The sequence below is a fragment of the Pempheris klunzingeri genome, chromosome 19 (assembly GCF_042242105.1).
Source record: "Pempheris klunzingeri isolate RE-2024b chromosome 19, fPemKlu1.hap1, whole genome shotgun sequence".
NCBI lineage: Eukaryota > Metazoa > Chordata > Actinopteri > Acropomatiformes > Pempheridae > Pempheris > Pempheris klunzingeri.
The window spans coordinates 9,371,593-9,388,187 of NC_092030.1; the positions used below are offsets into that span (position 1 = coordinate 9,371,593).

Below are 16,595 nucleotides of genomic sequence, written 5' to 3' on the forward strand. Positions count from 1 at the left end.
TGGAACAACATTTTGGGAATTATGGGCGGTGCAGTGTTGGGGCCTCACTTCTATTCCAATAAAATGGAACAACACCTTTTAACTGTCACTGTAGGCAGAAAAGATGAAGCCTAATCAAGTCTGAACCATCCATAGGACTTTAATAGTCTGCCTTTTTCCCTCATGTCACTTCTCTTCCATATCACTACCACATCATTCTTTTCAGATTTCAATTATGTTTTGAGTAATTTCATAAATCTACATAATTCCAAGCATTAATTTTTTTACAACACATTATATTCTAATATATTACATTATAATAACTGTTCTTTCATCACCTAGTGACTGGCTAGTGCTAAGTAATTCTGACTGCTGTGTGTGTTTGCTATTGTCAGGACATGCTGATGCAACTGGCTAAGGCTGTGGCTAATGCTGCAGCAGCTCTGGTACTCAAAGCTAAGAACGTGGCCCAGAAGACTGAGGACTCAGGCCAGCAGAACAGGGTCATTGCTGCAGCCACCCAGTGTGCTCTGTCCACATCTCAGCTGGTAGCTTGCACAAGGGTGAGTAGTCTGCCTTAGAGATTTCTACTCAGAGCTGACAGTTACCATAGTATTCACCATCTGAAACCCAAGGAAAACACTTTTGTTGAGGATGTTCACAACTTGGATTTTCCTGTTGCATGTGAATGCATCTTAACACTCCTCAAGGTGGTGGCTCCAACCATTAGCTCCCCAGTATGCCAGGAGCAGCTGATCGAGGCAGGCAAGCTGGTGGCTAAGTCGGTAGAAGGCTGCGTAGAGGCGTCACAAGGGGCCACCAATGATGAGGGGCTCCTGAAACAGGTGGGTGTGGCTGCCACAGGTGTCACTCAGGCCCTCAATGAGCTGCTTCAACACATCAAACAGTATGCCAGCGGAGGCCATCCTATTGGACGCCATGGAGAAGCCACCGACCGCATTCTCGATGTCACAGAAAACATCTTCAGCTCAATGGGAGATGCTGGTAAGTGAGTTACCATCATGACCACAGAGGTCACAGAGAGACACACATTGGTTTTGCTACCAGATGGGCATCAAAATGATGCCATCGATCTGTCCATCCCTGTAGTGTCTGCTCCAGATTAACATGTTTTGACAGCTATAGGTCAGATTGCCCTACAATTTACTGTGGCTCTTGATGCTCCTCAAAGCATAACCTTTGACATTTTGGACCCTCTTTGAGCTTTTCTCCATCTGAGATCAAATTTGTATAAAAGATATCCGATGGCTTGATTACTATAAAATGTTTTGTGGGTATCTGTGGTCTCTAGAGGATGAACCATGGATGTATTATGAAAAAAATAATGACTAATGACAGGATATTGGTAAGGCAGTGAACTGTTCTCAATGTTCTTCTGCCAGAAGCAAGGCTAATAAATGTGATAACTCGTCGGTATGTCGTTGAATGTACCTAACACTTGTATATTGTGTGCTATAGTTAACATTGCAGCCTGGACTTTATATTATTAGACCCTCACTATATAGAAAAACCAAATCATATTCTGTGGTGTTGTTGAAGAGGTTAGAAGATATACTAATATACTCCCTTTTAACTTCATTCACTTAATCATGAAATATATAACTCCTGAAATGAATTAAAAATGACAGATTGATGATATCCAACAATAATGGAGTGGAATTTATTTCTAAAGTTGTTTCTTCATTTCCATCTTGTTTAACCAACCAGGAGAGATGGTTCGTCAGGCTCGTATCCTTGCCCAGGCCACATCTGATCTGGTCAACGCCATCAAGATGGATGCAGAGGGAGAGTCAGACCTGGAGAACTCACGAAAGCTGCTGTCAGCCGCCAAGCTCCTGGCTGATGCCACTGCAAAGATGGTGGAAGCTGCCAAGGTCTTCCTTTGTCCTTCTCTTTCATACAGTTGGCCTCAAAATTATTCAACCCCCATTGCAAATTAGGTGTATTGGAAAAATTTACAATCTTTCGGCTGTGTTCAATTAACTACTCAAACAAGAACAATTTAATAGTGCAACACAACTAAGATAATAAATGGTTTCTCAAAATTCTACACAAAATGCCACTTTACATCTAATTTGAGGGTTGAATAATTTTGAGTGCAACTATATGCCTTTTTTTAAAATAATGAATAGGCACTTTTCGTTTCAGTCAGTCTGTAAGTATAAAATACGATTAATATAATTATCTGCATGTGTTTCACCCCAGGGTGCAGCAGCAAACCCTGACAGTGAGGAGCAGCAGCAGAAGTTGCGAGAGGCTGCTGAAGGCCTCCGCATGGCCACCAATGCTGCTGCCCAGAACGCTATCAAGAAACGACTGGTCAATAAACTGGAGGTATAGTGGCATAGAGAGAGACAGGGACAGAGACAGCATTTAAACATGCATCCCCATATTAGTTTTATTAACAAGTTGATATTAGCTGCCAATGTTGTGCTAGCTATTTTGATCGTACAATTCTAAATGATTTTTATTGCTAGTCCTATACAAGCATGGTTCTTTAAGCTGACATGTCTGTTTCCTATATCCCGTCAGAACGCAGCCAAACAGGCAGCGGCAGCAGCCACTCAGACCATTGCTGCAGCCCAGCATGCCGCCTCCTCCAACAGGAACCAGGCTGCCCAGCAGCAGCTCGTCCAGAGCTGCAAGGTGAACACACTCACTACTTACTTCTGTCTGTTCACACACTGCACCAGGGCAGTAATTCAGGGTAGTAATAGAAGAGTGTCTTTGTCTTCAAAATCTCATCTCTCCTTTTTATTTTCACATTTTTGTCTGTTCTCTTACTCTATGTATCACCGTTTTGGATCTTTTGTTTGCAAGTGCAACTAAAATTACTAAAAGGCATCTTGTTTTGAGGTGAAAATGTCAGTAATTTGACCTATGTTTACATATCTATTACACAAGATTACAATACAGTGGATTGAATGGCAATCTGACTTGACTTTTTTTTTAAAGCATTGCATAGGGCATGCATTTTTAGATGTACATTCCATTCCATTTTTATTTTGTAAGGTAATATATATGTGTGTGCGTGTGTGTGTATGTGTGTGTACGTGCGCACGAGATTAGGTGGTGGCAGAGCAGATCCCTCAGCTGGTTCAGGGAGTCAGAGGCAGCCAGTCTCAGCCTGACAGTCCCAGTGCTCAGCTGGCCCTCATCAGTGCCAGCCAGAACTTCCTACAGGTGATTGTCACACCACCAGCTTCATTTACTCAGTGAATACATCTATAACCAATAAAAGCTCATTTTCCACAGGACAGCATACTTCTAACAGAGCAGGATGCACAATGGCAGAACAGTACAGAAGTGGTGGTACAGCTAGGATAATTACAGTCTCAAACAGCTATTGTTTTGTGGGTATGCACGTCATGTGATCTGCTGGGATACTGCTTCACTAAGTAACAATAATACTATGCCAGTCCACGCCTCAAGTTTCATAACCTGAAATCAGGGTCTGGGTGATTAGCTGAAAAAACCCATTCAGGACAACATGCTTGGGTAAATAGTCAACAACATGACTGGATTTCAATGGCAAGATTTCCTTTACATTTAATGTAGTGGACTGGATATTTATGATCCAGAGAATACAGGTTTTTTAGATGATCTTGGTCTTTTTGATCCAAATGAGTCAGTTTTCTTTTAATGACACAGTCATTAAAAATATAATTAATTTTAGCATTGACTTTGGTTCCCCTGCCCCTGTCCCTGCCCAAAATTCATCCATTCTCATCTGGTCATCCTATGTAGGACACATAAGATGGTTTTGACCCAGGCAAAAAACTCAAGCTAAAGCATCATCATGTTTTTTGGTCTATTCAGCACTCTCATATTGTGGAGATAAAGTTATTTGAAATTTAGCCCAGTGCTAATAGTTTGTTATTTCATCTCCTCTACCAGCCTGGTGCTAAGATGGTTACAGCCTCCAAGGCCACAGTTCCAACTATCAGTGACCAAGCCTCAGCTATGCAGCTCAGCCAGTGTGCTAAGAACCTGGCCAGCGCCCTGGCTGAGCTTCGCACCGCCTCACAGAAGGTACTATACATGTATATTCTTTCTTATATTGTCTACTGTAAACAGAATATAAATATAGCTGCAAGCGTCAGTGACTGGGGTCCAAGTAGCTTACTCTGGACGCTTGTTTCTTATTTAACTGTCAAGAAGCAAAACAACTGGCAATTCTATAACTATTAATTAATTGACATCGAAATTTCTCTAACAACATATAGTAAGTATTTAGGCCAAGAGTTTTTCGAGGTATTTGTGAAAATGCAAACTTGATTGTTACAGCACCACCATGAAGTCTGCTGCATGAGCAAATTTAGTGGAATAAATAAATAGATAAATAAATGCATACATAAAAACATTTTTGAGAAAAACTGACAGGCTTGAATATTTGAAATGGGTGGGTGTCACAGTTTTTATTGTATGAACTCTTTTAGCAAAGAAGAAGAACAATAGCAACAACAAAAGCTAAAACTAAAACAATAGGACTCCAGCAGCAAGCATCACTCCTTGGACCTCTAATAATGATACATCTGTCAGTAAAGTGCCATCATCTGTCGGGCTTGACGTCAGGTGGATGTCTTGCATAAGATTATTAAAAGTCTTAATTACTCAATCTTAAAAAAAAAAAAAACTCTGTGAATTGGTAAGCCATGTGGCAATTTTCACATAAACGTATCATAGTCTGATTTTCTGGCAGTGTTTAACATGTCACATCACATTGTGTGTGTGTGTGTGTGTGTGTGCGTGCAGGCTCAGGAAGCGTGCGGTCCACTGGAGATAGACAATGCTCTGTCAGTCGTTAAAGATCTGGAGAAGGACATCCAGGAAGCCAAGGTTTCAGCTGAAGAGGGCAAACTCAAACCACTGCCAGGAGAGACGGTGTGACACACACACTCACACACACACACACACACACACTCTCTCTCTCTCTCACTCTCTCTCTGTCTCTCTCACACTCTCTCCCTCGCTCGTCTTTTTATTCCTTACCTGGTTGTAACATGCCATGAACTGGGCATAGACAGAGGAAGCTTTATTTCCCAATTAGATTAATTGAATAACAGTTTGTTTCTTCCTATGTCTCCTCTCTGTGTTGTTCAGCTTGAGAAATGCTCCCAGGACCTGGGTACCAGCACTAAGGCTGTGAGCTCAGCCATTGCCCAGCTGCTGAGTGAGGCCACCCAGGGCAATGAGAACTACACTGGTTGGTTTAATCAATCAATCAGTCTTTATTTATATTGTGCCAATTCACAACAAGTGTAATGTCAAGATTCTTTCCATAAAAGACCAGGTCTAGGCCAAAGTCTTTAATTAAGAGAGACCCAACAATTCAAGAATTCAAAATTAAGGATTCAAGAATTTCCACATGAATGAGCATCAGGTAACAGTGGCAGGGAAAATCTCCCTTTTAACTGAAAAAAACCTCAGACAAAACCAGGCTCAAGAGGTTGGCAACTTTCTGTCGGGGACAGAGAGAGAGGGGGGGGTCGGGGTAGGTACACAGCAAACAACAAGCATAATAATAATATTAACAATGTTACTGATAATAGGAATATGACTAATAATGAGCAATATAGCAACAATAACTAACATGACAATAATTAATATATGAATAATAGTAACATGAATAATAATACTAAGCATGAGCACACCTAGATGAAGAGCAGCAGAAAATGAACTAATTTGTTTGGACAATCCCATCACATCCAGGGACGTTCATGATATGAGAATTCATTTTGCCACAAAAAACTGCAAAAGAAATCAAAAAATGAAATCAGTCTATAAACTACTGCGACCAAAATGCTAGAATGAATATGGTGGTTTGTGTAAAAACAACAAAATACATTTTTAGCACCTCTTAAATGGACTATACAACCAAAAACCAACCAACCTAGAACCAAGCTGTGAATTATGCATTTGTAATACTCAGGTCTTTTCAATAAAATATTATTTGCTCCTGCTCCTTTTTACATTAACCCTTGTATGGTGTTTGGGTTTGTGGACCCGATTTCATCCGTTTTCATGTTCTTTATCAAAAGAAAAATTATACGATTAATAATTTTTTCAAACTCAGACTCATCAATATGAGCCATGGCCAATGAGTCTGAGTTTGAAAAAATAATTAATCGTATCATTTTGCTCTTGATTAAAAAAAAAAAAAAAAAAAAAAAAATGAAAACAGGTCCCACAGATCCGAACACCATACAAGGGTTAAAAAGAAGTTTATTGGTGATTTTTATTTTAATTCCCACAGTTTTAATTTCAAAATGTCCTTTTTCCAAATTATAATCCCAAAGTATTATGCTTTCAATCAAGACAAACAGAATAGTGCTAGTTTTTTGAGTGGCTGTTACCTTGGTCTGAATGAGCAGACAACCAATCACAAGTCTGCAAGTAATTAGCTTCAATAACCTTTTAGAAGTGGATGGAATAACTTTTAGAATGTGTTTGATTTTTTCAAATGTAGTGGTTGCTTTATATTATATCCTCATGGTTATTTATTGTATGATATTTAATTTATTTAATTTTTAACAATTTGGGTCTCCATAGCATGAAGTGCATTCATTAAGTATTCATGAAGTTACGCTTCTATTGCATCCAGGCATGGCAGCTAGAGATGTGGCCCAGGCTCTTAAGTCCTTGGCCTCAGCCGCCAGAGGAGTTGCTGCCACCACAGCTGATTCACCAGCACGTAACGCCATGCTGGACTGTGCCAGTGATGTGATGGATAAGTCAGCCAACCTGATCGAAGAGACCAAGAGGGCCATCGCTAAGCCAGGAGATGCAGAGAATCAGCAGAGGCTGGCCCAGGTCAGACATGAGTAGTGACATGAGAATATGAACTGTTTGTGAAATGACTGTCGGCTAGTTAGTTAGAAGACGGTCACTCAGTCATGATGATGACGTGTGTGTGGGTGTGTGGGTGTGTGTGTAGGTGGCTAAGGCAGTGTCTCAGGCCCTGAACAGATGTGTGAACTGCCTTCCTGGCCAGAGAGATGTGGACAATGCTATCCGCACTGTGGGCGAAGCAAGCAAGACTCTCCTGTCTGATTCTGTAAGAAAGATACATTGCATTACCCTTAATGTCCTTGAATATTTTCCTCTTGGTTTTGTGTGTTTCATAGTGGAGATCCTCTGTTAGTGGACCAAGCCCCAAAAGAGCCTTTCCATGAATGTCAATGAACCAGTCTCATCCAAAATGAAGTATTATTGATTCCGATAATAGTTTCCCAGATGTTGGTGCCATGGCAACCACCTATGTTTTCATTCAGACCTCTGTTTTTTTCCTCTTTCATATAGATATATATCTATATCTATAGATATAGACATATACACACACACACATAAGATAGAGATAAATAAATAATAAATATATTGCTACTTGCATTGTTCTCCTCCTCCCTCTGTAGTTCCCATCCAGTGGAAGGAGCTTCCAGGAGGTTCAAGCTCAGCTAAACAATGTTGCCGCTGGTTTGAACCAGTCTGCCAACGAGGTGGTCCAGTCATCCAGAGGGACCACCCAGGACCTGGCCAGGGCCACCGGCAAGTTTGGACAAGACTTCAGCAACTTCCTGGATGCTGGTGTTGACATGGCTGGAGCATCAAATGTCAGTATGATGAGAAAATAGTTACATAAGTGATTCTGGCTGTGGCCAGTTGTAACACAGGTTTAAGACTTCACTGACACTTCATCCATTCAGGAGGAGGCAACTGAATTACGTGATTAGCTAGCTAAGCTATCCTCAGCATCCTCAAAACAGAATACATAGGTATAGGTACGTAAGTATAACAGAATATAGGTAACAAGCGTATGAACTTGCTATTTTATGATTCATTTGCAAAATAATTTCCTATTAACACTTGCAGATGATCCTTGAATAATGTGTTGGTACGAGTAGTTTCTCCAAATTCAACACAGAATGCCACTTGTGCTGTCTCAAAAGGATTCAACCCCCTAAATAGAATCCCTCATAAAAGCACTCATTTGCAAATCGAGTCTTGTCTGAAGCACACCTGATGCAACTTATCAAGGGCCTCATTAGTTTCATCAGATAGAACACATCACATACCTGGACTGGCTAGGTGTTTGTTCACAGTGATGTTTGGTTGCATGTTAAAAAAATATCTGAGGAGGCAGGAGGCCAAAAACCCTTGAGTGACTGTAAAAGACCTGCAGCAAGACTTGGTGACAGCAGGCACTGAGGTGTCAGTTTCTACAGTAAGGAGCACACTAAACACTGAAGGCCTCCATGACCGAACTCCAAGACATTCACCACTACTGACCCAAAAGCACAAGACAAGTGGGCTCCAGAATGCTTGAGACCATATAAATAAGCCACAGAAGTTTTGAGATTCTGTTCTGTGGAGCAGGTCATTGGGCCTTCCAACAGGACAATGATCCCAAGCATACCTCAAAGTCTCCTAAGGCTTGGTTTCAGGAAAAGTCCTGGAAGATAAGAGTGGCCGTCACAGGCACCTGACTTAAATCCCAAAGAAAATCTCTGGTGGGATTTGAAGAAGGCGGTTGCAGCGAGCAAACCCAAGAATATTAGAGAGCTAGAGGCTGTTGTCCATGAGGAATGGACTCAGAACTTGATGTCTGGCTATGCATTGCATTTGGAGCAGGTCATAACAGCAAATGGGTGGACTACTAAGAACTGAAGATGCTTGTCAAGAAGGGGTTGAATAATTAAGAGCACAGTAGTCATTAAAAGTGGCATGTTGTGTTGAATTTGGAGAAACCACCTGTAATATTAGTTGTGTTGAGCTATTTCAATTGTTCTTGTTTGAGCTGTTCATTGAACACAGCTGAAGGTTTGTAAACTTTGCCAATACATCTGATTTGCAATGGGGGTGGAATCATTTTGAGTTCAACTGTATGTAAATGGTAATTGGTCTGTATTTGTATATACCCTTTCTAGTCATTTCAACCACTCAAGGCACTTTTACATTACATCCGCATTCACACATTCACACATCATTCATTCAGGAGGAGTCTAAACTGGAAGAGATTATTCTTTCACACACATTCACACACTGAAGCTGCTTCAGAAGCAAGTTGGGGTTCAGTGTCTTGCCCAAGGACACTTTGACATGCTGACCCATAGGAGCTGGGGATCGAACCACTGACCTTCTGATTGAGGGACGATTGATCTGACCCATATTCAATATAGGATTGTGGATTTGTTTAGGACTGTTTTGGATAGGATTAATCCACATTTGGTGCTTATATGAGTATTTGGGGCAGCAGAATGGTGTATGTGGAATTGAGTCAAATTAAACAACATTGTGTTTGTGATAATGAAGCAAGATGTCGTGTTATCAGGATAAATGGATAGGAGTCATTTTTAGGCATAATCATTTTATTTCAGGTAGTTATACAGTACAGTTACTACAACTGTGAGTTTTCTGACATTTTCAACAAACCTTCCTCCCCCTCCTCCAGTCTAAAGAGGACCAGACACAGGTGGTGTCCAACCTAAAGACAATCTCCATGTCCTCCAGCAAGCTGCTGCTGGCAGCCAAGGCCTTGTCCACCGACCCCAGCTCCCCCAACCTCAAGAACCAGCTAGCAGCCGCTGCTCGGTAAGAAACATTTCTCTCGGTTTGTGCTTGCCTCGTTGGGGTTGTGCCATTTTTGGGGCAAATCAGAAATTATTAATAATTGTCAGATGATTAATAATTATATTTATTAATGGGACTTTCTGTTAAGTCCTCCTCAAGGGGCACCACTCCATTAAACGAAGAAAAAGATGGCAAGTTTAACTGATTCAGTCTGATAGAATAACTACACATTCAATTCGGAAATATGATAATTAATGTAACAACTACTCCAAAATTGTCATATTGATAACTTTGATTTCACAGTTCTGACAGAGTAGAGGTTGGGAGTATTCACTCTTATCCAATATTAAAGAAGACAGCATGTGTAGTCAAACATTTATTAAAACATAGCAAAGTCAAACATACAAACTATCTAACTAAATGTGCCTAGCTTATGAACAATAGTGAGAGTGTGTGTGAGGGTGTGAATGTGCAAAAGAAGGTAAGATGGAGGCTCAGCCATGTTGTGGCAAGTCCCATGCTATGTGCTTTAGGCAAGTACATAGATGTGGAGCAGCTTTGTCTCTCGGTGGAGACCAATTTGTGAATGTAAGTATGTAGGATAGAGGTGCCAGGTTATGAAAGGATGGTTAGTTTGCATGCAGGACCTTGTGTATGTGTGAGCAGAACTAAAGTCAAAGGTTAATAGAGGTGGACCCCCAGGCCCAGGAGCGTCCAGGACAAAAAGGAGTGCCCAGGTGAAAAGAAAAGGAAGACCTGTCACAGAATCCTACTTATATTGACCATTGGAGGTAATAAAGCTGGGTCTAGGGGTGTGATTCACACATAGGTGTGAAACTTCAGGACTCTGGGAAACTGAGTTCAGAGAGGAATCCCTTTGTTTAGAATACAAGAAACATGGAGGCCCAGCCTTCATCTTTTCTACAGTCTCTAATGTCTCTCAACTCTTGTGTCCACAGGGCAGTTACAGACAGCATCAACCAGCTCATCACCATGTGCACTCAGCAGGCTCCTGGTCAGAAGGAGTGTGACAATGCTCTCAGAGAGCTGGAGGTGACAGCTGTCATACAACCATACAATTATTATTCATTATTATGATTATTTCTCTACAGTTTCATCTCCTCTTTAGTCCGGGTTTGCTTTTCCTGAAATCATTAGTACTGTTTCAGCTCAGGTTATGGATACCGCCTTTAAAAATGGACTTATGCTATTGATAATAAAGAAAATTACAAAATGAAGACTTAATTCCAGCAACTAGACACTACAGTAGCCAATGTGGCATTGACCTGCAAAGTGAAGACACAGATGTTTGTGTGTGTCTGTGTGTGGTGACTATATTGGGTCTGTGTGCAGTCTGTGAGGGGAATGCTGGAGAACCCGACAGAAGCCGTCAATGAGCTGTCATACTTTGACTGCATCGACAGTGTCATGGAGAACTCTAAGGTAAAACATACGCCACTGTGTTTGGTTTTTTTACTTTCCACCATTTGTCATCTAATTTTTCTTTAATCACTCCCCTCTCACCTCTTTATGTTGCAGTATACATTCAGTGTTGATTGCATTTTACGGTTCTTTCTCTTAAAATAGGTGCTGCCTCACATTAAGATGTATATATTCATATGTAAGACACAATTCAATTCAATTCAATTTTATTTGTATAGCCCAATATCACAACAGAGTGTCTCATAGTGCTTTACAAAGTTCACTGAAATAAACAAGTGTAAGCGAACAAACAATCTAAATCTCACAATAGTGGCATTCAGTTTTCGATAACCTGTGCTACCAACACAATTCACTTGTTACCAAGGAAGTATTGAGGTTTGATATCCACACTATTTTTTGAAGAGTTATCAGTTATAGGATTATTTTTTCAATTATTGTTTTGCTTATCAATTTTTGTTCTTTTTATTGGCTCAGTGAATTGCTCAGCATAAAAATATACAACAAAGACATTCTCCAAACTAAACTGTGTCTCTTGTGTGAATCTCTGGTTTCCTGTTGGCAGGTCCTTGGCGAGTCCATGGCTGGCATTTCCCACAATGCCAAGAACTCCAACCTGCCAGAGTTTGGTGATTCAGTCAGTGCTGGCTCCAAAGCCCTGTGTGGTCTGACTGAAGCAGCTGCACAGGTAAAAATGTTTCCTGAAGGCTACTACAATATAGCCCTGGTCTGAGAGACAACTGGATTAGGCTGGCATAGTGTGTGTTTTGGTTGTGTCAGTAATGCATGCACTTGTAATGTTTACTATGTAAAACTGACCAGTGAATTGTTAATGTCCTCAGGCTGCCTATCTGGTGGGAGTATCAGACCCCAACAGTTCAGCAGGTCAGAAGGGCCTAGTGGACCCCGCTCAGTTTGCTCGGGCTAATCAGTCTATTCAGATGGCCTGCCAGAACCTGGTGGACCCAGCCTGCACCCAATCTCAGGTACATGCTGACCTCACTATAACATCACTCTTAAGGTCAGTTTTATCATCAGTCTTCTTCGTCTTGGTTAGTGAGTGGTAATGTGGTAATTCAGCCCTGTATACTGATATTCCTCACAGGTGCTCTCTGCAGCCACCATTGTGGCCAAACACACCTCTGCACTGTGTAACGCCTGCCGCCTGGCTTCATCCAAAACTCCAAACCCTGTTGCCAAGAGGCAGTTTGTCCAGTCAGCCAAAGAAGTTGCCAACACCACTGCCAACCTGGTGAAGTCCATAAAGGTTTGTAGTACAAGTTCAAAAAAGTACTGAAAAAAGCAATACACAAGTTGTAGTAGCTATACAATCTGTATTTTAACCAACTTCGATGGTCACCCCGGAGAACCTGCCCCTAAAGTTGCTAAATTTATGGAATTTGCTACCTCCCAAGTAGGGACTTTTCTAGCACCTGGGACTGTTGTACAGTAAGATTTGCTATGTAGGTTTAGTTCCTGAGTTCCTCAAAGGTCTTGGTTCTCTAGCAAAGTTCCAGCAATGGAAACACCCTGACAAAATGCAGAATTAGTCCCCAAGTTCCTCAAAAGGTTTTTATTTCACTGGGAAGGTTCCTGTGATGAAAACACCCTACTGGACATTCCAGTTTGTTTCCATTGCATCTAAGGAGCTGTGCTAATGAAGCAAATCAGAATCAGTCAAACTGACCAGTGATGCAATTGTCAGAGCTGCAAACTCTGTTGCATTAGCTCCTGAGAATTACCCCCAGAGCAGAGACAGGCAGGGATTTTAGTCAGTGGTCAGAGGGACAGACATGAGAAGTTCTTAGGTGAAAGTTCTTGCCAATGAAAAGAGCAGGTTAGATGGTTAGGTCTTGTTTAAGCAGAAACGTTATGGACAACCCTGACCACCCTCTCTACCACCAGCTGGACAAACAGCAGAGCACCTTCTCCAACAGACTGGTGATCACAAGGACAGATACAGGAAATCATTCCTGCCCAAAGCAATAACCCTTCACAACAGCTCACTACTGTCGAGCAGGGACTTCTCATCGTCTCTGTCTCTGTCTTTCAAATTGCACTCTGTCCTGCTAATTATTCTACATTTGCGCATTGCTATGTATATTCCTTCCCAAAGTGTCATTATTTTATTTATGCTGTTGTTAAGATATAATTTCCCAGTCTGGGATCAATAAATACACAGTAAGGGAAAAGTAAAGTACATCTATCTACCTACCCCCCTACCCACCCACCCACCTATCTACCTAAACAATATTTTTACTTCAGTCAATTAAAGCTACATCATTTACATTGAGGACCAAGTGTGGATTTCCAAGCAAGCAAAACAGGCAACATCCCTGGGTTCCCAGAGTTCAAGTGGTAGAAGTATAATCTGTTGCAAATTTCTGACACCGGACCTTTACTGCCTTGATAAGTGCCACTCTTGTCCCAGGGGCATATCTACAGGATACAATCAGAACAAATGCCAGTGCAAATTACATTTCACCACTGCAGGCTTTGGATGGAGCCTTTAACCAGGAGAACAGAGAAAAGTGTAAGGCTGCCACTGGTCCTCTGATAGAAGCTGTGGACAACCTAACTGCCTTTGCCTCCAACCCAGAGTTCGCCAGCATTCCAGCTCAAATCAGTCCTGAGGTATGTCCTTATCTAAACAAGTAAGTGCAATCTGAAATTGACTGAGAGCTAGTCTGACACTTAACTGCCAGTTCTTGCGTTAAATAATTAAATGGCACAGGAGCAGGTCAAATGCATGACTATTTTTTTGCGCTGCCTTGTTTCTCTGTTTTGTGGTCAATTCTTATCTCAACTTCTGGAAATGCTACGTTCCTGATTTCCACTCTCTCTTCAGGGACGCGCAGCCATGGAGCCCATTGTGGTGGCAGCAAAGATGATGCTTGAGAGCTCGACCGGCCTAATCCAGACTGCCCGCTCTTTGGCTGTCAACCCCAAAGACCCCCCCAAGTGGTCAGTATTGGCCGGGCACTCCAGGACTGTGTCTGACTCCATCAAGAAACTAATCACCAACATGAGGTAAACTGGGCATTATCCCACCTTCTCTGACGGGTTCATAGGTCATCTCCTACTCTGACACAAGCCTCTCCTTCTCAGTGACCTTAATTAGTAGTTCGTAATTTGACAGAGCCAGGTCCAACACCACATTACATCTTTAGCAGCTCTGGTCACAGAGATGCAGGAAGAAATATTCAGTGTGTGTTGACCCCCTGAAACCTTTCCTTTTTCTTGATTGTTCCATTTCGTACTTTGTCTCTTAACTCCTAGTTGCTTTTGCTGTCTATAGTAAATACAAATAAATTGTTGCAGTTCTGATTGGATGGCACTATTTCTCAAAGCTCTGCTGTTACAGCTTATAGATATATTTTAAAAAGAGTGAAATATACAGTAGAAACAGCAGACTGTACCGCTGCAGTAATTAAAAAAGAATAATAAACAGGCATTGTACTCAAAGGTAGACATTCACTCAAGCTAATTCGAAGAGGCTGTGATAGTTAGGGATAGAATCAGACAGATGAAAGGAACTCCTGACATAACAAATTTTATGTGCATGTGTGATGGAAAAACTGTATCAACTGCACACGGCAAAATAAAATGCTATTAGACTATAACACATTTTAATATTTAATGAAAAAATGCAACCAAAATAAAATCTATATATAGGCTTAATGCATTAACAGCACAGCACATTTCTATATTGTTTTTGTTATACCACCATTATTATAGAAAGCACAATAGTCTCTCATATCATCATCATCAGGTTTTATGAAAATCAGCTGTTTATAACACCCCCAGCGTTGTCAAATGGGTCTCAAAAAGTCTCAAAGTGCCCCGTTGCTTTGGCTGGGCAGCTGTGGCTCAGAGGTAGAGTGGGTCGTCCCTAAATCGGAGGATTGGTGGTTCGATCCCCAGCTCCTATGAGTCAGCATATCGATGTGTCCTTGAACCCTAACTTGTGAAAGAACAGTCTCCTCCAGCTTAGATCCCTCCTGAATGAATGATGTGTGAATGGGTGAATGAGGATGCGCTTTGAGTAGTCGAAACGACTAGAAGGGCGCTATACAAATACAGACCATTTACCATTTTAGCAATAATATCGTACAGTCAGTGCATAAACCCTCCGTCTCATGCACGTTGTTTTGCAGAGAAAAGGCTCCTGGTCAGAGAGAATGTGATGATGCAATTGAGGTGCTAAACGGCTGCATACGTGAAGTTGATCAGGCCTCCCTGGCTGCCATAAGCCAGCAGCTAACACCCCGAGAGGACATCTCCATGGAGGTAAATGCACACAGACACAGACTCCACTTGCTAGCTTTTCTGTACTTTTACTGCTGTAACTTAATCTGTCAGTCTGCTGCAAAGATGTCTTATGTGTGACACCTATGTCAGTTCCATTCACTTTAAGTTTCTCTTATGAATTATTGCATTAAACAATATTTGCTAAGTAAAGATACAGTGGAGTAGTGTTGGCAGAGAATGAATACTCTATAATACTATAATACTCCCATTCATTCTGTGTGTATTGTATCCTACCTTCTCTGTCCTTTGTTTTGGCAGCAGTGATGGCTGCACATGCATGTTAGTGCATGTGAGTCCATGAATCATTCAGTGAGTGAATATATGGCACAGTGAAACCGAGCAGAAAAAAACGAGTCAGAGCTGCAGTCCAGTGACAGACTCGGATAAGCTACTGAGCTAGCATAGTAGCACAAAGGCTGAGAGTGCAAGAAGAGACGTGGTAGAGGTGATCTGAGTTACTAAGATCCTGTATAAAGAACCTTTTTAAGAGGATTTGAGATGTTGTTGGAAATCCAGAGCTGTTTTTTTTCTTTGATATAATGTCCTTAATTCAAGGTTCACTTGCTGGCTTTTCTTCAATGCTTTCAACCATATTCCATAGCATTTCTCAGCTAACTGAATTTCTTTGGGTGTTATCAGGCAATCAAATGATCAAGATGTAAATCAAGAGTGCATTGTGCCTGACATAAGTAATAACAAGAATTATTAGAATGAAATTAAATGTGTACTAGAGTTAAGGTATATTGATGAATGTTATATTTGTACATGTTGCAGACTCTCCATGAGCAGATGGCTGCCTCAGTCCATGAGATCAGTAACTTGATTGATCCTGTAGCTGTGGCTGCTCGCTCTGAGGCCTCCCAGCTGGGACACAAGGTAAAACACAGGACAGCACCTTTACATAGCTAACACAGTGGATTGTGAATCTTGAACAGCTGGTGGCCCATCCAAAGACTGACCAGGGCTACATTGACATTGTTAAAACTTTTTCAAAGCTATTTTAGAATCTGTTTTGAACTTATCTTCATGTATAATTTGCTCCCTACACACTTGAACAGGTATCTCAGATGGTCAGCTACTTTGAGCCCCTGATAATGGCAGCCATTGGCACAGCATCCAAGATCCTCAGCAGCCAACAGCAGATGGCTGTCTTAGACCAGACCAAAACTCTGACGGAGTCAGCTCTGCAGATGCTCTATACTTCCAAGGAGGCTGGAGGAAACCCCAAGGTACTGAAGCTAGTGCTTGTCCTACAGAGCCCTCCGGAGAAGCTGGTA

General features: G+C 41.5%; 1 protein-coding gene across 1 annotated transcript in view; it reads left to right on the top strand.

Annotated features, from left to right (window-relative positions):
- Window positions 1-16,595, top strand: part of tln1 (talin 1) — a 67,013-nt gene that overhangs the window by 27,988 nt on the left and 22,430 nt on the right. Inside the window, exons 19-41 of the mRNA XM_070850052.1 lie at window positions 375-542; window positions 690-984; window positions 1,708-1,874; window positions 2,206-2,334; window positions 2,533-2,646; window positions 3,070-3,183; window positions 3,898-4,032; window positions 4,756-4,884; window positions 5,104-5,206; window positions 6,605-6,813; window positions 6,938-7,057; window positions 7,413-7,610; window positions 9,449-9,588; window positions 10,527-10,620; window positions 10,921-11,010; window positions 11,573-11,695; window positions 11,850-11,993; window positions 12,113-12,274; window positions 13,501-13,641; window positions 13,856-14,037; window positions 15,165-15,297; window positions 16,093-16,194; window positions 16,377-16,547. Coding sequence (XP_070706153.1) covers window positions 375-542; window positions 690-984; window positions 1,708-1,874; window positions 2,206-2,334; window positions 2,533-2,646; window positions 3,070-3,183; window positions 3,898-4,032; window positions 4,756-4,884; window positions 5,104-5,206; window positions 6,605-6,813; window positions 6,938-7,057; window positions 7,413-7,610; window positions 9,449-9,588; window positions 10,527-10,620; window positions 10,921-11,010; window positions 11,573-11,695; window positions 11,850-11,993; window positions 12,113-12,274; window positions 13,501-13,641; window positions 13,856-14,037; window positions 15,165-15,297; window positions 16,093-16,194; window positions 16,377-16,547 — 3,363 coding nt within the window. The remainder of the gene's footprint in view (window positions 1-374; window positions 543-689; window positions 985-1,707; window positions 1,875-2,205; window positions 2,335-2,532; window positions 2,647-3,069; window positions 3,184-3,897; window positions 4,033-4,755; window positions 4,885-5,103; window positions 5,207-6,604; window positions 6,814-6,937; window positions 7,058-7,412; window positions 7,611-9,448; window positions 9,589-10,526; window positions 10,621-10,920; window positions 11,011-11,572; window positions 11,696-11,849; window positions 11,994-12,112; window positions 12,275-13,500; window positions 13,642-13,855; window positions 14,038-15,164; window positions 15,298-16,092; window positions 16,195-16,376; window positions 16,548-16,595) is intronic.